The 20,916-nt window shown below is 40.3% G+C and overlaps 1 protein-coding gene across 1 annotated transcript in view; it reads left to right on the top strand.

Moving 5' to 3' along the window:
• sntb1 (syntrophin, basic 1) overlaps positions 1-19,964 on the top strand; it is a 35,491-nt gene extending 15,527 nt beyond the window's left edge. Inside the window, exons 2-8 of the mRNA XM_085178759.1 lie at positions 123-360; positions 7,055-7,172; positions 7,317-7,406; positions 8,946-9,082; positions 9,288-9,484; positions 16,997-17,226; positions 19,391-19,964. Coding sequence (XP_085034885.1) covers positions 123-360; positions 7,055-7,172; positions 7,317-7,406; positions 8,946-9,082; positions 9,288-9,484; positions 16,997-17,226; positions 19,391-19,483 — 1,103 coding nt within the window. The 3' untranslated portion in view covers positions 19,484-19,964. The remainder of the gene's footprint in view (positions 1-122; positions 361-7,054; positions 7,173-7,316; positions 7,407-8,945; positions 9,083-9,287; positions 9,485-16,996; positions 17,227-19,390) is intronic.
• The last annotated feature ends 952 nt before the right edge of the window (positions 19,965-20,916 follow it).

Here is a 20,916-nt window from a genome sequence, read left to right as displayed (position 1 = left end):
GAAAATTATGAAGATGGCCAAAAGTGATGACAAATAATTTGCAATCTCAACATGTGGCTCAATTTTTATTGTTATCATTGCTTTGTGTGTACTAAAAATGTATTTCTTCTATTCCTCTCCAGTCAAGTATATGCGTGAGGCCACACCATATGTCAAAAAGGGCTCTCCCGTGTCAGAGATCGGCTGGGAGACGCCTCCTCCCGAGTCCCCTCGTCTCAGCAGCCCTCCCGTCACCTCCTCACCTGAAACTCCAAGTCCTACGATTCAGCACTCCTTGTCTCTGAACGGTGACAGGAGGTGCATACCACTGAAGATGTGTTATGTAACCCGAGCCATGACCACACCAGACCCTGAGAACAGGTAGCGAAGACACACTAACACACACACACACACAAACACACAAACAAACAAACAAACAAACAAACAAACAAACAAACACACACACACACACACACACACACACACACACACACACACACACACACACACACACACTGGATGGACTGGTCGAGCAGATTCTCGGGCTTTTTTAAATGCTTGTTTAATGACTTCAGGTTCATACATTAACCACACACATAGTTCCACCTTGGGCTGAGTCATATGATCTTGAATCAAAACTGTTATTAAAACTGTAACATGTCACTGGGCCTGCAGTGCTTTTTCACATCTTAATTCTGTATTTAGTGGTGAGTGAAACAAAACTCCATTGTGGACACAATGTATCTTTTTTTCTTGCGCTCATAGTTCACCAGGTTTGTCTTGAAAAGATGCTCATATTATGTTTGTGGGTCACTGGAACAATTTTTTGTGTGCAGTTTTTTCTGTTTGTTGTCGTCTTTTTTGCAACACAGATATGTTGGGTATAAGTCTGTCATGTGAGTGTAGTCAGACATAGCTTTCAGGCTTTGTTACTAGAAAACGTTTCTAGTTCTATGTCTATGTCTCCTCCCAAAGTTACACAGCAAGAGGTCTGGGCTGCTGGGGGATTCCCGTGATGTATTGAGTGTTTCTTCTTTAGTCATCTTTTCCACTCACTATGTATTTATACACCTCTCTGCATTTAATCATTAGTTATTATTAATCTCTGGCTCTCTTCCACTGCATGTCTTTTGTCCTGTCCACCACAACCGGTCGTGGCAGGTGGCTGCCCCTCCACGAGCCTGGTTCTGCTGGAGGTTTCTTCCTGTTAAAAGGGAGTTTTTCCTTCCCACTGTTGCCAAAGCGCTTGCTCAAAGGGGGTCATATGATTGTTGGGATTTTCTGTTTACTTTGTATTATGGTAGGGATTTCACCTTACAATACAGCGCCTTGAGGCAACTGTTGTTGTGATTTGGCTCTGTATAAATAAAATTGAAATTAACAGAAACAAAGAAAAGATCGTTGGTTACTTTAGTTAATTAAAGGTTAACTAGTTTTCTGCTCCTGCATGTCACATTGAGTGTACAGAAATGTCTGCAGCCTTCTTCAGCTATCCTGTGGGGATTACTCAGTAGCGGGTTTTTAAAATCCATTTTCAGTTTTCCTTAAAGACAAACCTTTTGAAGTATTGCCTAGCTAATTCTCAGTTAGTGGGGGGTGGTCTGTTAGGGGCTGTCATCAAGCTAATTGGTTGGTAATTTGACAATGGCCCACTCAAACAGCATGGGGGAAGATAAGAGTGATTCACTCTCCTTTTCTAAACACGTTTGATATCAGAGTTTGTGTGCTTTATGCCCTAGCTGTCTTTCTCTCTGCCTCACTTTCTGTGTTGCTTCCCTACTTGTTTATACTTTGCTCTCTCTCATGTCTGTTTTTCATACTTGTTTGTGTTTTCGTCTGCTTGGTTTCCTCTACCTTTCTTTTCTATCATCATCTCTCTTTGTATTCTGCCATCTGAATCAATTTTCTGTCTTTATTGTCCTCCCATCCTTGTCACTCTCTTGATATTTTTCTTTTTGCCCTCAAAACAGTTGTCAGTGTTTTCCTATCATTCTGTGCCTCGTCTAGTCCTGCCTCCCTCTCCATATGTATGATTCTGGGAGAAAATGGAAGCTCACACTTGAAAGCTTGAGATGATGAAGGAAACATCAAAGCCAAGTCGCAACTGTCTTTATGGGAACGCTACAACAACACTTTAACATTATAAATCTACTAAATAATCAGTCAGTAAAAATAAACAAATCTAATAAAAATAGAATGAAAAGTAAAAACACCATCTGTGGATAGAATATGTGGTTCTCTGTCAGCTGGAAACACGATGTACTTTTTAAACTTTTGCAGTATCAGCTTATCGTGGAAGCTGTGTTTAGATTGTTCGGCTTAGATTTGGTTTCGTTTGACTTTTTCTCAGTTTGAAGTGTTAGTTTTTCATTGCACTTGCAGCTGCAGGTGTTTGAGTTGTTGAGGCATTTCGTACCACATTAAGCATAAAGGCAACACGCAAGGCTGCTTGATACTTACCTTCATTATGATTAGCATTGTTTTTATAAGTATCAAAGAAAATAACTTCATTTCAAAAATATTCATTTAATTTGAAAGATTTAACTTTTGTCTGCTTCCTGTAAACTACAAAGAAGTTTGTACCTCTAAATTCCTACAGGATGTTGTAAAGTTTACAATATGCCGCTTTTAACTTAGCCATGTTGTTTCCTTGTCACGCTGAAAGAACACAAAGAAGCGTGTATAGCAGCAGACGATTATAGCCCCAAATCATGTTTTTCAAAGAAATTTACTGTTTGACAATGTAGGAAAACAAATGATGATTATTGTTTTAGCATTGATTGCAGCTTGCAGACAGGACCAGACTGGGCTAGTGCAGACAAAGGGTATAAATAAAAGATATTGTTACTTTCAAATAAATTGCTGTCATTGATGAATCAATACATAATTTAATTTGTGAATTCTCTGGCACAAGGTGTCAGCATAAATCAAATACTTAACCTTTCAAGTCTTCTTAGAAGTCTTCTGCTTTTTAACCAGTTGCTTAAGTTCTCTTTACCATTATGTAATCACAGCAGTAATTTCCATCCACTGTTTGCTCTTCCTGTAATATGAGCTGTAACTAGCGAGTGCTAGTTGCATGCTTGGTGGAATCATTTGTTTAGGGTTGTGTTACACATTACCTTCTGTTAGCATCTCCTCCTCACATGCCTTTGTACCCTAGTTGCATTCGACAGCATGTTTTTGCCCGAAGTGGTGGAACAAATTGGTTGTTTCCACCTTTAGAAGGAACCGTTTTCTTGCATATTTTGCAAAGTACTGTGCGTTAAGGTCTGACATCTTTTAGGCAAACCACTTAATTTATTAAGGTAGCTCTTAAATTGTTATTGGAGTCTACAATGCTGTTCTTGCTCTCAAGCATGCTTGGGCTTGTGTTGTTGTGCTAGGAAATGTAAAGGCAAGACATCAACATGTCATTGATTTCGCAATATTACAATTTTATATGACATAAACATTTATACTGATATAAGCAGGGATGGTATGATATGACACAGCCTAAGTGTGTATTTCCCAAGGTACTAAAATAAAGCAGAGTCACTTAAGATTCTTATTTATATCAGTGGCTGTTAATGAGCATAATGTTAGTTGGGACAGTCTGCAAAGCAATACTCAACTTGTTATTCCGGTATTTAAGCTAAAGAAAGAATTACATTCAGAGTCATGTAATTATTCTGCAGTCATACTAGCTTGCTACAGCTAATTAGCACGGTTGTTAGCCGGCTTGAAGTTAGCTTAATTTAGCTCCTGTGTGTTTTAGTCTGCAATGCTTACCTGGTATGTACACTGCCCGCAGGGTACTAATTTCACATCTTCTTGTGTAGCGTTTCTGCTTTGTTTGGTTATGATTAATAAACCGAAGCAAGCAAAGCAGAAATCTTCTGTTTGTCACTGTCTTAAAGGGTGCGGTTTCTCTTTGCAAGACAAGGATCAGCACAAAACATTCCACATGTACCTGCAGATTGTCCACGCTAGTAGAGCATTGGCTAAGCCCGAAGACTGTGGATCTTGTCACTCGGTCCGGGATTCAACCCTGGAAAGACAGGTGACATTTGTGGAGAAAGTGCTGTCCTGTCACATGGCACGACCCTTCCCTCTCCGAGTCTAGGGTCCCAGTTATTTGCGTCTCCGTACATCTAATTGGCAAATCTCAAATATGAAGGGCTGTAAAGTTGATTTAGCTTGGCTACTGCTGCTGCATCTGCAAGCCACTTTGGAACCAACATTGACCCCAGCTCCTCCTTCTCATGCTCTGTGCGATCTAATCAGTGTTGTGTCAATGTGGATTCCTTCTCTCTTCTGTGCCAGGAGTCAGGAGTCCTTTTTTGCTTCCCACATATCCTTGTAAAAGGATAGGAAGGAGGTCCAGGGAGGCTCCCTACTCACAGACATAAACTGCCACTGGAAATAATTATTTTCTTTTGACTAAAGTAGGCCTGACTGAAGGACTCTAATAGTACAAAAAAGGTGCAGTTAATTAGCATGGACCTGGCCTTGGGGTATGTGCTCAGTGGTATTCTGCTATATCCACATGGGACAATCATCTTGTCTTCTCATATATGAGTGTTTTACACAACAACAACAACAACAACACAACTTGTGGTTAAAGTTCATTAATATGAAGTTTATTATTACACCCCCCCCCCCCCCCCCAAAAAAAAAAAAAAAAAACAAAACAAAAAAACCATGACAGACTTGAACTTTGCTGACTTTATTTGTGAGTATCTGGGATCAATATCTCATCTAGTGACATAGGCAGCTTAAGCTTTACACAGATAACGCTATCTGTGTCTATGAATCTGCCCTTAAGCTTTATCAAACCACATAACAAAGTCCTTAGCAAAATTTATCTTGACTAACCTGTTTTCTCTCAAGAAAGTTCTTTCCTTTCTTGACTTCCAGCCTTACCTTGGTAAATGTTTAAACAGAAGGACGCCCAAGTTGAAATGCAGATTGTTGTTTTTAAGCCGCAAAAGATTGACGAGGTGTTCATATTTGTCCCGAAAGTTAGATGTTTCACAGAGTTTGGCTGTTCTGATATAATAAACAGAAGTTAAAGATTGCAGAGTGAGATTAAACTCTTTTTTTCATTTTAAGGATTCGGGGGTGATAAAATGGCTTTATATTAAGTGATAGATAAGCCTGTTTTATCTTCTTTTACTTTACTCAGTGCAATGTTCATCTATCTGAGGTTTTTCTCTTCATTTCAGCAGATGCTGTTTAAACTGTGTTTAAGCCTAGGAGAAGATTCAGAAGATTGGCATTTGAGGAAAGATGGGACAGTGATGAGCAGGAGTGATAATTCAGAAGGAGTGGGTTAATAAAGAAGGGGACAACATGACAGGAGAAGGAGAGAAAGTAATGACGTTTACTTTTAAGTGAAGACAGGTTAATAGTAATTATAATACCGATAATAAGACAGATAGCTAAAATTCTCAAGTCAGGGTTTCACAACAAGGCTTAAAAAATCACTGAACGACATCTCAGTGTCTACATCCATACAGTCTATCCTTGGATCACATCTGCATGATGGAAGAGACCTTGAATACATATTTGCTAAATCTATTGATAATCCCATGAGGACAACTACCCTTTGATCAAATGAGAGATTTAACTTCTTTCATGCAGGAGCACACTTATGTAACGCCATGCATTCAGAGCAGTAGCCTTTTCAGCTCATCTCAGTTTTATTTCTATAGAGCCAATTTACATGAAAACATCTTAAGATGCCGAGTTAAAAGTTAAAGACCCTACAAAATTGTAGCGAGAACCCAACGATCCACTTGTGCTGTTTGTGTGTGAGATGGGCTTCGTTGCTAGTCCTCCCTATGTTCCCCATTCCTGCGTCATGCAATCAAGGGACAGATAACTTAGGTTGTCAAAGTTTTTGCCAAAGCAAATAGCACACCAAAAAACTTTCTCTACAAAATGCACTTCTAGCCCCGGAATTCAGCCCTTCTAGCTCCTCTCCTCCAGGATGCCCTTTATCAACTTGCCTTTTTACAAGCACCGATTCTATTTTTAGTTCAGATTAACACCTGGAGCTTATCTGCTGTAGATGGTCTCGCCTACGTTTTGATAGAAGAGCAAATTAATCATATCCACTGGGGATTTTTTCAGGTTCTCCGTCTGTGTGATAAAAGAAAGCTGCAAAGAAAGCATTTTTGTCATGTTGAAACCGCCCTTAGTGTGGAGTTTTAGTCCACTGTGCCACAGCAAATTTTTTCTCTGTATTTTCTGTCGTATTTTAAAGGTTGTTATTAAATGGATATTACCAAAGCGTACACAAGCAGACACCGTTCTTACTTGAGCTTCATTTACCTTATTTGTGCATTTTCAATCCTTGAAAATCACGTGATAAACATTGTAGACTGTGCATACTTCAAACACGGCCCAAACACAATGTGAAATATACACTGTACAGTTGCTACAATGTCGCTTCGTTTAAATCTTTGAGTCAAGAATATTTAATAGTTTTCTGTGTCCACTGTTACTCTTATTATTTCCTTCCTCTAAAGTGGTCAGGTCATTTATCTATAGCATACTGGTTTACGTCGTGGAGCTGTATACTTGCTTTGCTGCCCTATAAAACAACAGTGCACCACTTTATGCACTGTAGGCAGACACATGTGCCTTTTTAAAATTCATATTCACTGAGCACACAATCAAAGAGCCATTCAGAGAGATTGAAAGGCATGTGTTTGGTTTTTTAACCAAGGCCAGAAAGACTCACATTTCATGTAAGCAGATTAGATATGGAAATTTGGAGAGAGACGGCGCTGGTCTCCCACAGAGAATGCAATGCATGTTGAATAAACAAAAATTTCCATGCCATTTATTTCATTGTTCTGACCGAGTTGCTGTGATTAAGCACATAAGAAAGGGGGCATATGTTAAAGCGCAAACCTGAAAAGGTAATATTTGAGTCCTAAAACTATAAGTCCAGAATAAATTGGAGTTTTGTGGTAAGGCTAACAAATATATTTTCAAGATTCTTCACTCTCAAGGTTTTAGCACTCGCTTCAGGATGATAACAGAGAAGTTCAACCTATTTAACTTTTCTTATCTTCCCCTGTAGACAACTAGAGCTACACTCTCCTGATGTCAGGCACACTGTGGTGCTGCGTTGCCCAGACCAACCATCTGCCCTGTCGTGGTTCTCCGCCATGCACTCTGTCACATCAGCACTGGCACAGGTCTGTCTTCTACGTGAAATATTACACCAGTGTTTCTCAGCACTTGATATTTCAGTAGATATAAGTGAGCCTCTGGAAATGTCTTTGAATGTTAAGTTATGCATATTGAACTATGTACCTTAAAAATGATCCACCTTGCTACAGCGGGTGCTGCAAGAGGTTATCCAAAACACAGCCAGAGCAGGAGTTGCTGGCAGCAAAGAGATACGACACCTGGGATGGCTTGCAGGCAAGGTAGGAGTGCATTACTCACACTGTGGGGATATAAATTTGTCTACCCTGGGGTGGGACAGCAAATTTCTATATCAGTTCTTAATCAGCTCTTGATACATTATTCCAATGTATTTTATGATGGTTAATATATCTGGAATCTAAGTTAATGCCCTTATGAGATAAAGCATCTGTTGTTTGTGTGAAAAGTTGTAAAGGGTATTTTTTAAATTGAGTCAGATGGTAGAAATCCTTCAAAATAGTCACGTAAAAGCAGCATAAAAAGCCATCTGTCACAGAGAAGGGGGAAATATGATAGTCAGGTGTAAATGTCAAGAAAATCATCATGCAGCTGCACACACTTGTACACAGAAAACGACAAAAATAGTTTGCTTGATAAAGCAGTGGCAGTATTTACTTGTTGCATACTACTTGGAGTTGTCAGATTAACTGTTGGAGAAAGATAAAGCAATAGGTTAATCTGCATGTCAGAAAGGTGTAAATTAGTGAGGCGGTGGGCCTGGGAAAGGGGCCCAGATGGTGTATGAATATATGACAAAGTATTAATGTGGTGTGTGTGTTTGTACTGTGTATACATACATGCAGACATCTGTGCAGAGATATCTGCACAGATGTCTGCATGTATGTATACACAGTACAGAGATATCTGCACGCCCACGAACATCTGTATCTACCTAATTTAGTCCTCATGAATTCGACAGTATTTTAATCTTTAAATGCAGCACAATACTGTTACTTAGCAACATATTCTGATTATGTTAAAAATATGACCCTTGACCCTCTAAATCCCACGATACGATTGGATGAGGCAGAACTTCAAAGAGCAGCTTAGGATTCCGTGGCTGTGCTGCAGATAAGCTCTCATAATGAGAATAGTTTTGGAGCATTGTAAAATGAAATACCACACTCGGTGTGTGCGTGCTCCGAGTGAGGGGTTTGTAGAGATGAGTGGCTGAGGGGGCACCACTAAGCATAAAAAACCTGCAACTGCACTCCACATTTATTTTGGGTGCACAATAGTGAATCTAGACATTTCCTGTGACAGAACAGAACAGCCTTGTGAACAGCTATTACAGATTGCAACTACACACACGCTCACACACACTCACCAGTCTTCTCTGTTACTGCCAGTGATCAGCCTCATCAGCACTCTCGTTTAAAAACACGAAGACAATCTTAGTATTTGCAAAAACCACAAGAGGGAATAGGTATTTCTAATTGTGCAGAATTGATGTGATCAAATTTATATTGCACAGGTTTACAGGATTAACGGCCTATTTAACCTATTATATTAGAATTTTACTAATTTATCATTTAATTTTGAATTCATCTATCAGGTTTTTTTGTCATCAACTAATACTGCTAAATTTATGTCACAATGCCTTGCATACAAAGATATCGACTATATGGGCCAATAGCTGGAGCTTTTGTCGTGTGGATAATCCTCCTGATTAGTGCAGCTCTTTAAAAGACTAATTTTTATATATTTATATGTCAGACCATTAAAGGAAAGCTGTCATAGTCTCGTTGTTTGTGCTGCAGACAGAGAGTGAGAAGCAGTGCTGGAAGCCGGTGCTGGTGGTGGTGACAGGAAAGGACCTGCTGCTATATGACTGCTTACCACGAGGCCAGGAGGCCTGGCAGAGCCCTACACACACTTACCCACTTTTAGCAACGCGGTAGGACCCTCATAAAGAGACTGACTTGCAGAAACTTGTACATGCATTAATATTGGGCTTTAAACATTCAATTTGTTTTATGATGACTAACACTATGGTGTTGCTTTTTTCATTTAAAAAAGATTTTTCTAAAAATACTGCCAAGCTTAAGAGCATATATTGAGCTTCTTCTCTTTGCTAAAAGGCTTTGTATGTGTTTATTTAGTCTGGTCCACTCAGGCCCTGACCGGGGGTCACCGCACTCTGGCACAGAGCTGTTCTTTGCCACTCGGACTGGCACACGACTTGGCATTGAGACTCACCTGTTCCGGACTGAGACCACCAAGGACCTGTCCCTGTGGACCAGACACATTGTGAATGGATGTCACGCATCAGCTGAGATGATCAAAGAAGTCTCTACGAGTGAGTCCCGCTACACAGCACGCAAACATTAAGATTAAGTGATATAATGCATAACAAACATAGGAACATGCATATCGATACACCTGCATAGAGACAGGAATGCATGTAGGAGCTATGGCTGGAGCAGGTTGAGTTGTGCGGGTCACTGTGCTGGATTCTGTGATGCTTCTCACGTGTGTTCAGGCATGCTGCAGCAAATCATATCCAGAGAGATTTAAGAGGCTGCACCAGTAAGTACAGCCTGAGGTCTGGCAAGCGTAAATCTGGTACAAAGAGCATAATATATACAGACTCCTACATCCACTAAAACATTAGGATACCTTTGGGTTTGTGATATAATTTGACAGCCATATGGAGGATGTGGACAAAGTACTTGCTTTTTATAGAAAGGAATGCTTTTCTACTGTGTGTGTGTGTGTGTGTGTGTGTGTGTGTGTGTGTGTGTGTGTGTGTGTGTGTGTGTGTGTGTGTGTGTGTGTGTGTGTGTGTGTGTGTGTGTGTGTGTGTGTGTGTGTGTGTGTTCCTGTCTAGCTATCTTTGTGAGGACCAAAATCTGCATTCTACTATACTTGTGAGAACCACATTCATTTTTAATGGTTAGGGTAAGGGGCTAGGGAAACCATTATGTCAATGAAGGTCCTCACTAAGATAGCTGAACGGGTGTGTGTGTGTGTGTGTGTGTGTGTGTGTGTGTGTGTGTGTGTGTGTGTGATTTAGCAGTGAGCAGTGGTCGTCCTGGGAATTTCAGCAGAATACCACCCCTCCCTCTTGGTGGCCTCCCTCTCTCAAAGCACAAAATGCCCTGGGAACTCCACTTCTCCCTTGGGTGCCCCTTCTCACGTTGCCAAACTAACTTTCTCTTCAGATTCTAGCCAATCACGAAACAGACTTTATTCCGACTCGAGCGGTGACCATCACCGTCATTGTGTCCCCGTTGTCACTGTAGTTTCTGGAGCATTTATCGCCCAACTCTTGTTAAAACTTTCCTAAAAATGCGTCTCCACCCATGTCACTCTGTGATTAGCGTAGCACGACTTTATTCACGTCTGTGAAACTTAATTTAAAACCTCTAAGCTGCATTGTAAAAGTATGATTTTGTATGTCATGGCAGTTAGCTGTGAAATGTGAACGCAATCAGCACATTTTCTTTAATCCCATGACTAAATGATGTCTAGACTGACGCGTGTTGCTCAACATAAATGATCTGTTGCTCTAAATGCAGCAATGAAAGAAAGAAATCAAAGGCCACAGCCACACAGGTAATTTCTTTTACTTGTCTACTGGATGATCAAAAGACTTCATACGGGTGTGTGGGTGCATAGTCCTATATTGCTCGGCATAGCCAGAGGTTGATTCTACCAAGATGAGTAAAAACACATGTGCGGTCATGTAGGGCCTTTAGAGTCTGCTGTAACTATTTTTGGCCACTCAGGGGTAGCTGAAAAAAATTCTATGAAAACAGCAACAACATATTATCATCATTCAAGCTGATATGACCAACTTAAACACCCAGCAGAAATTCATCTGGAGTCGTGCTTCTTTTCATTCTCTTTTCAGGCATCTGTCTCTTAATAATCCTCAGGAAACCAGAGAGCTGCTTTGACTCTAGCTAAGTCTCCCTGCTGTTTGCTGCTTGACTTTTTTTTTCTGACAGCTGCTTTATTTGCTAAAACATCTGCATGCACAACATCTGTAAAGACTGTTTATATGCATATAGTAGTGTTAGCAGTAAGCAAAACTCAGCTGGGTTTTAAAAACCCATTTTCTTCTGCTTATCCAATTTGGGGTTGAGAGTGTTACATTCCAGCTTGAGAGGTGGGGTCAACCTAGGACAGGTAGCCAGTCTGTGTCAGGGCTAAAGCAAAGAGACTGATAACCACTCAGCACTCAACATTTTGCATTTTCTTCCTGTGTCTGTGTGGGTTCTCTCTCGGTTACCCACACAGTCCAAAGACATGCAGCTGACTGGTGGGGTTAAAAACCAAGCAACAAAAAGTGGTTTTGAAAATGTTTTTCTGATGTTTCCTGATTAGTAGAGGAAGGAGATTCACAATTTGTGAGCATTTTAAATCCCAGTCCCAGTCTCTGCTCTGCTTTAACTTGGACCTCGGGACGACCAGGACCAGTAATCTGCTGAGCGGACTTCAGTGATGTGTGTATGTGTAAAGTAAAGGGGTGCCAACCCTTTTAATACTGGTCTGAACCCTTCCATGATCATTTAGCATATTAAATGTTAACGTTTTCTCCTTAGCACTAAGCAGAGAGGAACCGCTTAGGGCGTTAGTTTTACAGGTCTTTTAAATTAATAAAGCAACCTGATGGAGAACAACAAATTAAATGCAAGTGATTCACTAAAGTTCTCAAATCTGATGAATATAACAACAATCCAGCCAAGAGTTGTTGAGATTTTACTCACAGCTCATGTTTTTAAAACATGTTGATTGTAGAGGTCAGGTCAGGAGGCGCCATCTTTTGGGAACGACAATAAATATACAAATTTATTCCTTTGCAGACCATTTAACATTTGTGTGTGGAGGGGTATTTATCACTTTCGTCCAACTAACAGGTCTACTGAACCATGCTATTACCACTGCTACAAATGTTTATTGTAATAGATTTCTTTGATTAATTATTTGATTATACTTTAATAGTCTTTTGGGTAATAAGTTGGTGACACGGGCAAAAAAGGAGCATGAATTTTTGTGGGGTTTTGAATCTCCATTGCTCCCTATACCTAACCTTTTTTTCTAGAATGGACTGATGGACCAGTCCTCAGTGCATTTTCTCATGTGTCAGCGGTTGCCACTTGAGGATTCATTATACTGACCTTGTCTGCTTTTCGTCTGTATTATATTCTAAATCATCCTTATAGTTTATTCACTGTCAGGTCCTATAATAAAGATTTGCTCTGAAGATGGATTAACTTTCAATCACTCTTGGTGCAGAAGGCCGTTCTTGAGGGGCTTTAAAGGCGTATTTGAAATGAAATTTCGTGAGCTCTCGTCCTGCTGTCATTCCCTTTATTATTATTATCCAAGGTGACTTAAACCTTCTCGAGGTTATTCTGGTATTTTAAGCAATTAGCGGAAGAAGTCACTGCCACGATGTTCTGTGGTGCGTATCATGGCATAATATATGAATAGTTTAAACCTTACTCATGTCTACCGTAAATCCTCTCTCCCTGCCTTCTGACATCTGCATGCTTTTCATCAGTGTTAATCAAAATCAATAACTGAAAGCTCTCCGCCTTCCCTCCTGTAACGCACGCTAATTAGCATGTGTGATTTGCCTAATGCTGTTTTACATGGGTCTTGTAGCGAGACCGCTTTCTCAACTGTGTTTTCCAAAGTCAAGCAAACTTTACTCTCAGCTTCCAACCATTAGCTGTTTAAAGTCAGCAATCCCCACGTCATCCTTTTCAAGCGTCTCTTTAATGTTGTCGTTGAAGTGACAGCAGCAGAACCTGCTGAATTGTCTTGGAGGTCGATACAGTCTCCTTAATGAACAGGTAAACCTCTTAATGACTTAGAGGACTTTAAAAAGCAATTTTACCTCAGGAGCTGTGGGAAATTAACCTATTAACCTGCTGCGACACTTGAAGACCGGAGCAGTGGGTTGCAGTTTCAAAATATGAGGTACTCTGCCTCCTCCTGATGAGTTACAAGATAAATAGTACTGAATGCAACTTTTTGTCTCCTAATAACCTTTTAGAGTTTCCACTTGTTGGTGTTTGTAACACACTTAGTGTCTCCCTCCTTTTTTTTCTCTGACCCTCTCTTTCCCTGATTCATTTGGCTCCTCTCTGGCTCCCAGTGTTATCACTTTCTGCCCCTCCTTCTGTCTCTTCCACTCACCATCAGGCAGAAAGAAGGGCTTTTGTTGCTGCCTGAAAAGCCTCTTTCTCCCTCTGTGTGTGTATTCTTGTGGGAACTTTCTCCACACAACAATGTTCTCAGGTAGAAGACTTTCAGGTCTAATATTCTCTCCTGAACACAACAAAGACCGCCACTCTTTGTTTCATTTGCAGCGCCATTTATACCATTAGGAACACGCTGTTCCCGTCACATTGTTTATACATTGTTAGAAAAATATTACACTTTATGAGACTCATTTTTCATCGGGGGTTAAAACAGGATATTATCCTCTATTTGACTGTATGTGTGTGGCTCAGCTTCTATTTGAATCAGACTGCTCTCCATATCAACATTACTTCCTGAAGCGTAGTCATCACACAAGTTATTGCCTGTGATACTCAAACAATAAGTAGGAAAGAGATTAATTTATCGCTTTATTTACTTGAATGTAATTTGAGTCTCTTTTGTGCTACATTTAACAACATTAACATAAAGTTGCATATATTTCAATTTGTTATAAATGCAAATGGAGATCAGACAAAAGTGGGGAAAAAAGACCTTTACCCTCCTAGGACCTGGCGTCCACATATGTGGACATCACATTTTGGGTTATTTAGACCAAAATACTCAATTTTACTCTACAAGGGCCTGATATCCACTTACGAGGACATTATACTGCTACTGTTCTATCAAAATATTTAAACGAATATCCTCATATGTGGCTCTCATTTTTCTTAGAAACAAAGATTAAGTAAAAAAAAATAATAATCTGGTAATTCTTTGTTTTTACATTCATCAGCTCCCAATCAGCCCAAATATCAAAGAGAAATTAAAAATGCATGCCGTGGAAGAGTTTGGGTCTTAAAATACTTAAAATAAAAATACTCCAAAACACTGCCAGATACTTTGAGTTTGTCACCATGTTGTTCACATTGCTCTCCAACTTTTATGTCAGTGTTTTTTGGTTTTGTTTGTCAAGAGTTGTTGTCAAGTGTTTGTCTCAAGAAACTTAACTGTTCATAGCGTGAGGTGTACAGTAAGATTGGAGTGTTTGAAGGATTTTCAAAGATTACAGGTGTCAACAAGTTTCCGCCTGTTTAAAAAGCAGATACTTGAGCATTAATATTAAGCCAGCAACACTGATAATGCTGTACACCTGCATGAATGTCATTGGCTGTAACAGCACTCAGCTAATGTAAATCTAGCTTTAGTTTTGTGTCTTAACTAAAGCTGTGCTACGTTTATCACTTTTATGCGCTCCCTATAACTTGACCCAAACCTGCAGTTTTTAATCTCTGTGCACCTGCAGTTTGTGCTCCTACTTTTGCTTTGTAGCGAGTAGGATGAAGTGCTAATTGAGCACACTCGTGTAGCATTTTGTTCCACGCTTGTTTTACAGCTGACAGCTCCCGCCAATCGGCATCTTTGCAGCAGTGTTTGTAATCTAGAATAAGACATTCCAGAGTGAAATGAAAGTTTCTTTTTTGCCTTTCTGCTGACCCACACTGAAATATGCTTGAAAAGAGCAAAATCAAAATGAATGTAGAATGCATTTCTGTGTTTAATTACATTCTTGTGCACTGACAATTATCTGTTACCCTGTACGGGGGAAATAAAACTCACAGGAAGTCAAGTCACATTTGCTAACCGTCCTCTCTTAGTTGTTGTTTTTTTTGTTCTTTTTAGATAAACTAAAACATGGTAGTCTGATTAGTAAGGTTTAACTGCCAACATAGTTAATTAGACATTATGTGTCTCTTTCAGTTTAACGACAAGCTAACAACTACTAAACCCTAAAGAGCAACAATGTGGTTTACTGGAGGTCGTTATTCACCAGGACGTGAAGTGACGAATGTTTTGGGTTATTTTCGTGTTAAAAGACAAACAGAAGACACAGACTTAGTTTAGCTGCTGACTACTTGAGGTTTTCTTTGAAAATCTTCACATACCTGTCTTTCTTAAAGATTTTTTCCACCTTGACAGGATCCCCGAGATCCAGACAAACAGCATTCCCACAACAAAATACTCAGACCACCGTGTTTCACTGTGGAGACGGTGTTCTGTAGCTCGTACACCTCTTCTTTCTCCAAACATAAGCAGTATCGCTTTGGCCAAACTAGACTCTAGTTTGGTGTCATCTAACCAAAGCATGCGCTTCCAGTATCCATAATTTTCTCCAGGTTATCCTTTGCATGCTATGATATTGCTAAAAGTTGTCTGTTATGCAGAAGTGGAGTTTTTCTTGCTCTGCAGGCTTGCAGTTCATTCCTCTGCAGGATTTTTCTTCTTTGAGGCAATTCCAGACTCAGCCAAGTCATTCACTCATGTCTTGGCAGTTGTTCTGGGGTCTTCAGACACATCTCTCACTAGTTTTCTTTTTAGTTTTTGAGATCTTTGATTCTTGCTTCTACCAGGCTTGTTCTGCACTGCGTGGCTCTCTTTGTTGATGATACTTCTCACTCCAATTCTTGACACTTGGAAATGTTGTGATATTTCTGTATATCCATCGCCTGCTTTGTGAGCGTCAACAGTTCCTTTTCTCAAGTCTACCTCTACAAAGTTAAAGCTTATCATTGCACAGCAGTGGTTTGTGCTATGGTTTACATTGACACTGATCATTTTTGTTATTTTCTGAAAGTATTCTGTTATTGTGTGCAAATAGAATAGAATTTATGCTTTGTAAAGAAAACTAGTGTGTTTAGAAATGCTGAAAATCACCCGCGCTGTTAATAGTGCTTTTAAACAGTGCCTCGTGTGTGTGTGTGTGTGTGTGTATCTACATACAAACATCCATCCTTGTGCACACATCTTGGTCAAACAATAGAAAGATAACATCTCTCTTCTCTCTTACCGTCTCTTTGTCAAACAAACACGCTGCTTGGTAGATCAGATATCGTCAGGAGAGCACAGTTTGTGCTGCAAATGAAGTTTCCGTCTTGCGGCCTTCACGTCTGCCGCAGGGAGTGGAGGTATTCTGCTGTCAAGGAGTGAAAAATAAGGCTAAATGCACCTAGATCACACGGTGCGGGGACAAGGCAAAGCAGGAGGAGCTGATAAAGATAGTACACTCAGCTTTCAGCTAAGACACCTGCTGTGACGAGAGGAGGAAGAGTGGGAGAAAAGTGATGAGAAATGTTGTAAAATAGAGAAATTACACTCCCTGCTTTCAGCCGAATGAGAAGGAGAGTGTGTCACTGAAATGCTGCTGCTTCATTTAGTAAGTAAACAGATACGAGATACAAGAGATACGAGGGTTTGGTTTTTTTTATAACGTGCCAGCACTGACAACCAGCCCTCGAACGGCAGTAATAAACCATATTATTGGTATGAATATGCAAAAGCTCTTTTAGATCAGCCATCCCAGTTCACTCAGAGGAAGTGTACCTCTCTTGGATGTAGTATAGCTAATGTTCCAGTCTCTTGTTGGACTTTGGGTTCCACAGGCACAGTTGTTATAGACTGTGAACAAAACACAGCTTTTGTCAGAGAGCAACACTTTGTAAGGATTTTAAGGTTTTTACACATAAAAAAACAAACATTTTCCCTTGTACGTTAAGACTAGCTATTCTACTCTTGCTCTCTGCAGGTATCTTTTAGACCTCACTCTTCCACCTCCTCGTGAGCACCTTGTTAACAATCAAAAATCTTTGTCTTCCAGGTTGTCTGTACCGGGGTCAGGAGTGTCGGCTGGCGATCCACTATGAGAGGGGCTTCTCTGTGCTGGCTGACCCGAAAGCAGAAGATGGGGAGGACTTTGAGGAGAGAGTAGCTCGCACTACTAGCAAGCCCCAAGTTCTCCTCTCTTACCCCTTTGAAAAACTAAAGATGTCTTCAGATGACGGAGTACGCATGCTGTTCCTCGACTTTGGGGGGAAGGAAGGGGAAATTGTGAGTGTTTGGTTTTTTTTTTTCTTTGGTTCATTTTTTTGTATTTTAACTTTACATTTAGACACACAAACTGTAACAAAATATGTTAAGAATCACTTTCTTCTAAGAGGTGAACACTGATAGTAGTGATTGTATTTTTTGTGAGGGTTTTTTGTTTGTTTTTCAGCTACACCATAGTTTAATAGAAAGATATCATAACGGCACTTCTATAAAGTCTTGTTCTTTGAGTCAGCACAATCTAATAAAAATGAGTTTGAGTTTCTAAGGCTGTGAAAGTCAAACGTGCAGCAGCCACAAACTGTCACCGAAAGGAGTTACTTTAGTAGCCCAGATGTTTCTGCAGATGTTTCCCAGGCCTGTTCAAAATCAACTTTAAACAAACACACATTATGACACATAATTTCTTACATTTTCCTGACTATAAACCATACCTGTTACATTTCTAACCATGATTCGGAAGTGGTGTTTATTTAGTGAAGAGCTTTGTAAAAACCTTGTTTTATTGACAGGTGGGTAAGGCACGGGCCAAAATGCTGACTCGGATCTTCCCGGGGAAGTTGCCGTGGATTCCTTGAATCCAAAGGGTTCAGTTACAGCTTGATTTTCCAGTAATTCACATTTTAAAAGACACCATGTCCTAAAAAGTGTTTAAGTGGTATAATTATGTCAGCGTTTAGAAATACTGGTGAGTAAAAAGCATCAAGCTTAAATGGGTGTGGTTACACACACCTCACAGTAAACAGAATAGGTTCATTCCCACTCTCAGGGGCTTTCGCAAGGCCTTCTGGGAATTAAGGAACACGAGGTGCACTAGAAGCAAGCGCAACAGGAAGAAGGAATGTGGTACAGCAGAAAATAAATTACAGCACTTAATCAAAAAATCTGAAATGAAATAAACTTCCCACGCACACTTAGGTCTTTGAAGGTAAGAGCACATGAGAGCTGAGTTTTCCTTAAAAATAGCCCGTCACTTACTGTAAGAGTTTTAATCTGTTTTACACCACCCAGCAGTTCACTGATTAGATGTCCAGGTGGCTCATGTTTCAGAGGCCAACCTCGAGTAATCCAGGACCAGAAACCAGCCGAGTGCAAACCCAAGCTAATGTGTGCATCAGTGTGGTTTAGGTTGGATTTTATGTGACTATTAATGTGCCTGTAGAGGAGCGGTCCCCAGCCCTTAAACAAAGTGTTTACCCAGAGCAACAACATTGCCTTTGCATCACTCATAAAGCCGTGTCATTTACTGTATGCTGGAAGAGAGAGTGATGGTGAAACAGTATAGACTCCCCAGGCTTATGGGATTTAGAAATTGGAAACGGATGCTTATGTCAACGTCTCGATCTGCTGTGACAGTCCACATACAGCTCTTTGTAGAACTTCTGTCGGATACACTAGCGTTTGACTGCTCCGTTTAAGCTGATGGCAAATAAGCAAAGACTTTGACGCTTTGAATCAAAACCCACTGCTGGCTACCTTAGCAGAAACAGCTTTAGTGTCTATAGTGTTTCTGAAATCCCAGCACAGCTATAGGCTTTATAAGAGGAATCCCAAGGCATTTGCGGATGTGGCTGATGGCTCATTAGCTCATCGTTTGAAAAAGGAGATAGCTAGGAGTCTTTTTTTTTTCCACACAGTATGTACTGCACTGTAAATTTAGCAGGATCTAAACTTGTCTAATTTTGTCACAGATGCACATACAGAAAGCGTGTAATATCAAGACAAGCTTTATGGTCCAATCACAGTGTAGCTACATGTAGATCTGCTCTGGCTTCACTTGTTTCTGCAGTGTTACAGTTAACCACCTAAACAGTAGTTTTAGTGTGAATTTCTAGGTTAAATCTCCCCACTGACCTCAGGAACAGGATATGAGTCATGGTACCGGTGAAATCACCCACTGTTGATTCAGGCTATGAGAGAGCTTTGTTCATAGTGATGTGGTGTTTGCGTGCATACTTGTGTGTGCTTGGCACCAGCTAGGGCCGTCTAATACTTGCCACATGGAGAATCATTTGTGTGCAGTTAGTTTTGAGTATATTTATTTTGGTTTTGCAGATTCATTTTCTGTTCAGCTTTTTTTTTTTTTAATATACATAGATCATTGTTTCTCATTTGTATCCCAGCTGTGTTTTTTAATAATCCTGTTGTTTTTCTTTTCCTTTTAAAGCAATTGGACCTCCACTCGTGTCCAAAGCCGATCGTCTTCATCCTCCACTCTTTCCTCTCTGCTAAGATCTCCCGCCTGGGTCTGGTAGCTTGATGGCGTCTCCAGAAAGGGACATGTAAACTTCTTTGAAAGCAGAACTCCACCTTGTCTGTCCGCCTATCTGCAGCCTGCATGCAGTAAAACCACCTCAAACTCCTTCAGTCGGAAACCCGAGCTGAGCGAATGTAGCCTCTATCTGGAAATCAAACTCTGTATGGAGTCTCCAACTCTATGTTTAAGAAAAAAAAAATTAAGAAAGAGATCAAAGTGAAAATGTGCTCTTAACAGACTCTCTGTAATGGCTGCATGGACTGAAATGTTGATTGAAGAAGCACGGAGGAAAGTTCAGACTGGCCTAGATACAGAAGGATGACATAAGGATGTATGGAACGGAGAATATCGGGCATTGCTGTCACGTTCGGATTTGGAAGGATTGTCCACGTGTAGCAGGCCTGGGATGAATTCACTTTCCATTCAATCAAAATACCGGGCAAACTGCCTTCCATTTACCAATTAAATAATTTATTTACCATTAGCTCTGAAAGGACATTCTGAATTTCACTTGTCATTTTTCTTCCACAAACACTTGACACACTGTGGAAAAACTTTGCGCATTTGTCTTTATTAGCGTCCCCTGAGATGTCTCGCTAGCAGTGTCGGCATTCATCATCGGAGCTCGTCGCCGCAGTCCGCGGCTCGGATTCCCACAGTGTGACAGCTCATTCCGATTCAGAATGTCACTGTATTCTTTTAACACACCGCACACAATAAGCTGGTGGCCCAGTATTTGAGCTGACAGCGATCTGACAGTTAAATTAGCGTTACATGCATGGAGTTTTACGTTCAGGGCGTAGGGGATGCATTTGATTAAATTATCCCTGACAGAACTACAGCTAAATAAGACATGTAGAGTATTTTGGAAAATCTATTTTGAGCAGATAATTTAAAGCAGTAGTTTAATCTTTTAGGTAAATATGCTCGTTGATGCTCTTGCTGAGAGATGACTGCTATAAGCACTTGCGACCACTTTATTAGGAACTACTAATGCATTTAAATCCAAAAGCTCTGCCACAACTGTGACCTCTTATGAAATTGCATTTTCAGTTTCTCTACCTTTTTGAGCCTTTCACGTGTGCCCGTGGGTTGGCACCTCTCAGTACAGTGCTGTCCAACGCACACCCGATGACCTCGCTCAGAAATACAAACTAAAAGTCAGAATGTGGAAACAGCATGACATATTAAACCCCAAAGATAATGTTTAATGCATGAATTTGCACCACTAACCACAGGTTTCTTACCATTAGCTAAATGTTTACTTTCGTCTGCCATCCTCTTCTTCATGTTAGTAACTCAGAAAGTAGGATACCATTATTTGAGCAGTTTTCTTGGATTTATGTGAGACATTTTTGCGTGAATTTTCTGAGTAGTATTCCAGCACAGCATGAACAGCTACTCTGTCTTCCCCATTTAATCTTTCCTCTACTAGT

Source organism: Neolamprologus multifasciatus, chromosome 11 (assembly GCF_963576455.1).
Source record: "Neolamprologus multifasciatus chromosome 11, fNeoMul1.2, whole genome shotgun sequence".
NCBI classification, from domain to species: Eukaryota; Metazoa; Chordata; class Actinopteri; order Cichliformes; family Cichlidae; genus Neolamprologus; species Neolamprologus multifasciatus.
The sequence above is the reverse complement of the archived record's forward strand: the minus strand, read 5'-3'. Positions and strand labels throughout refer to the sequence as shown.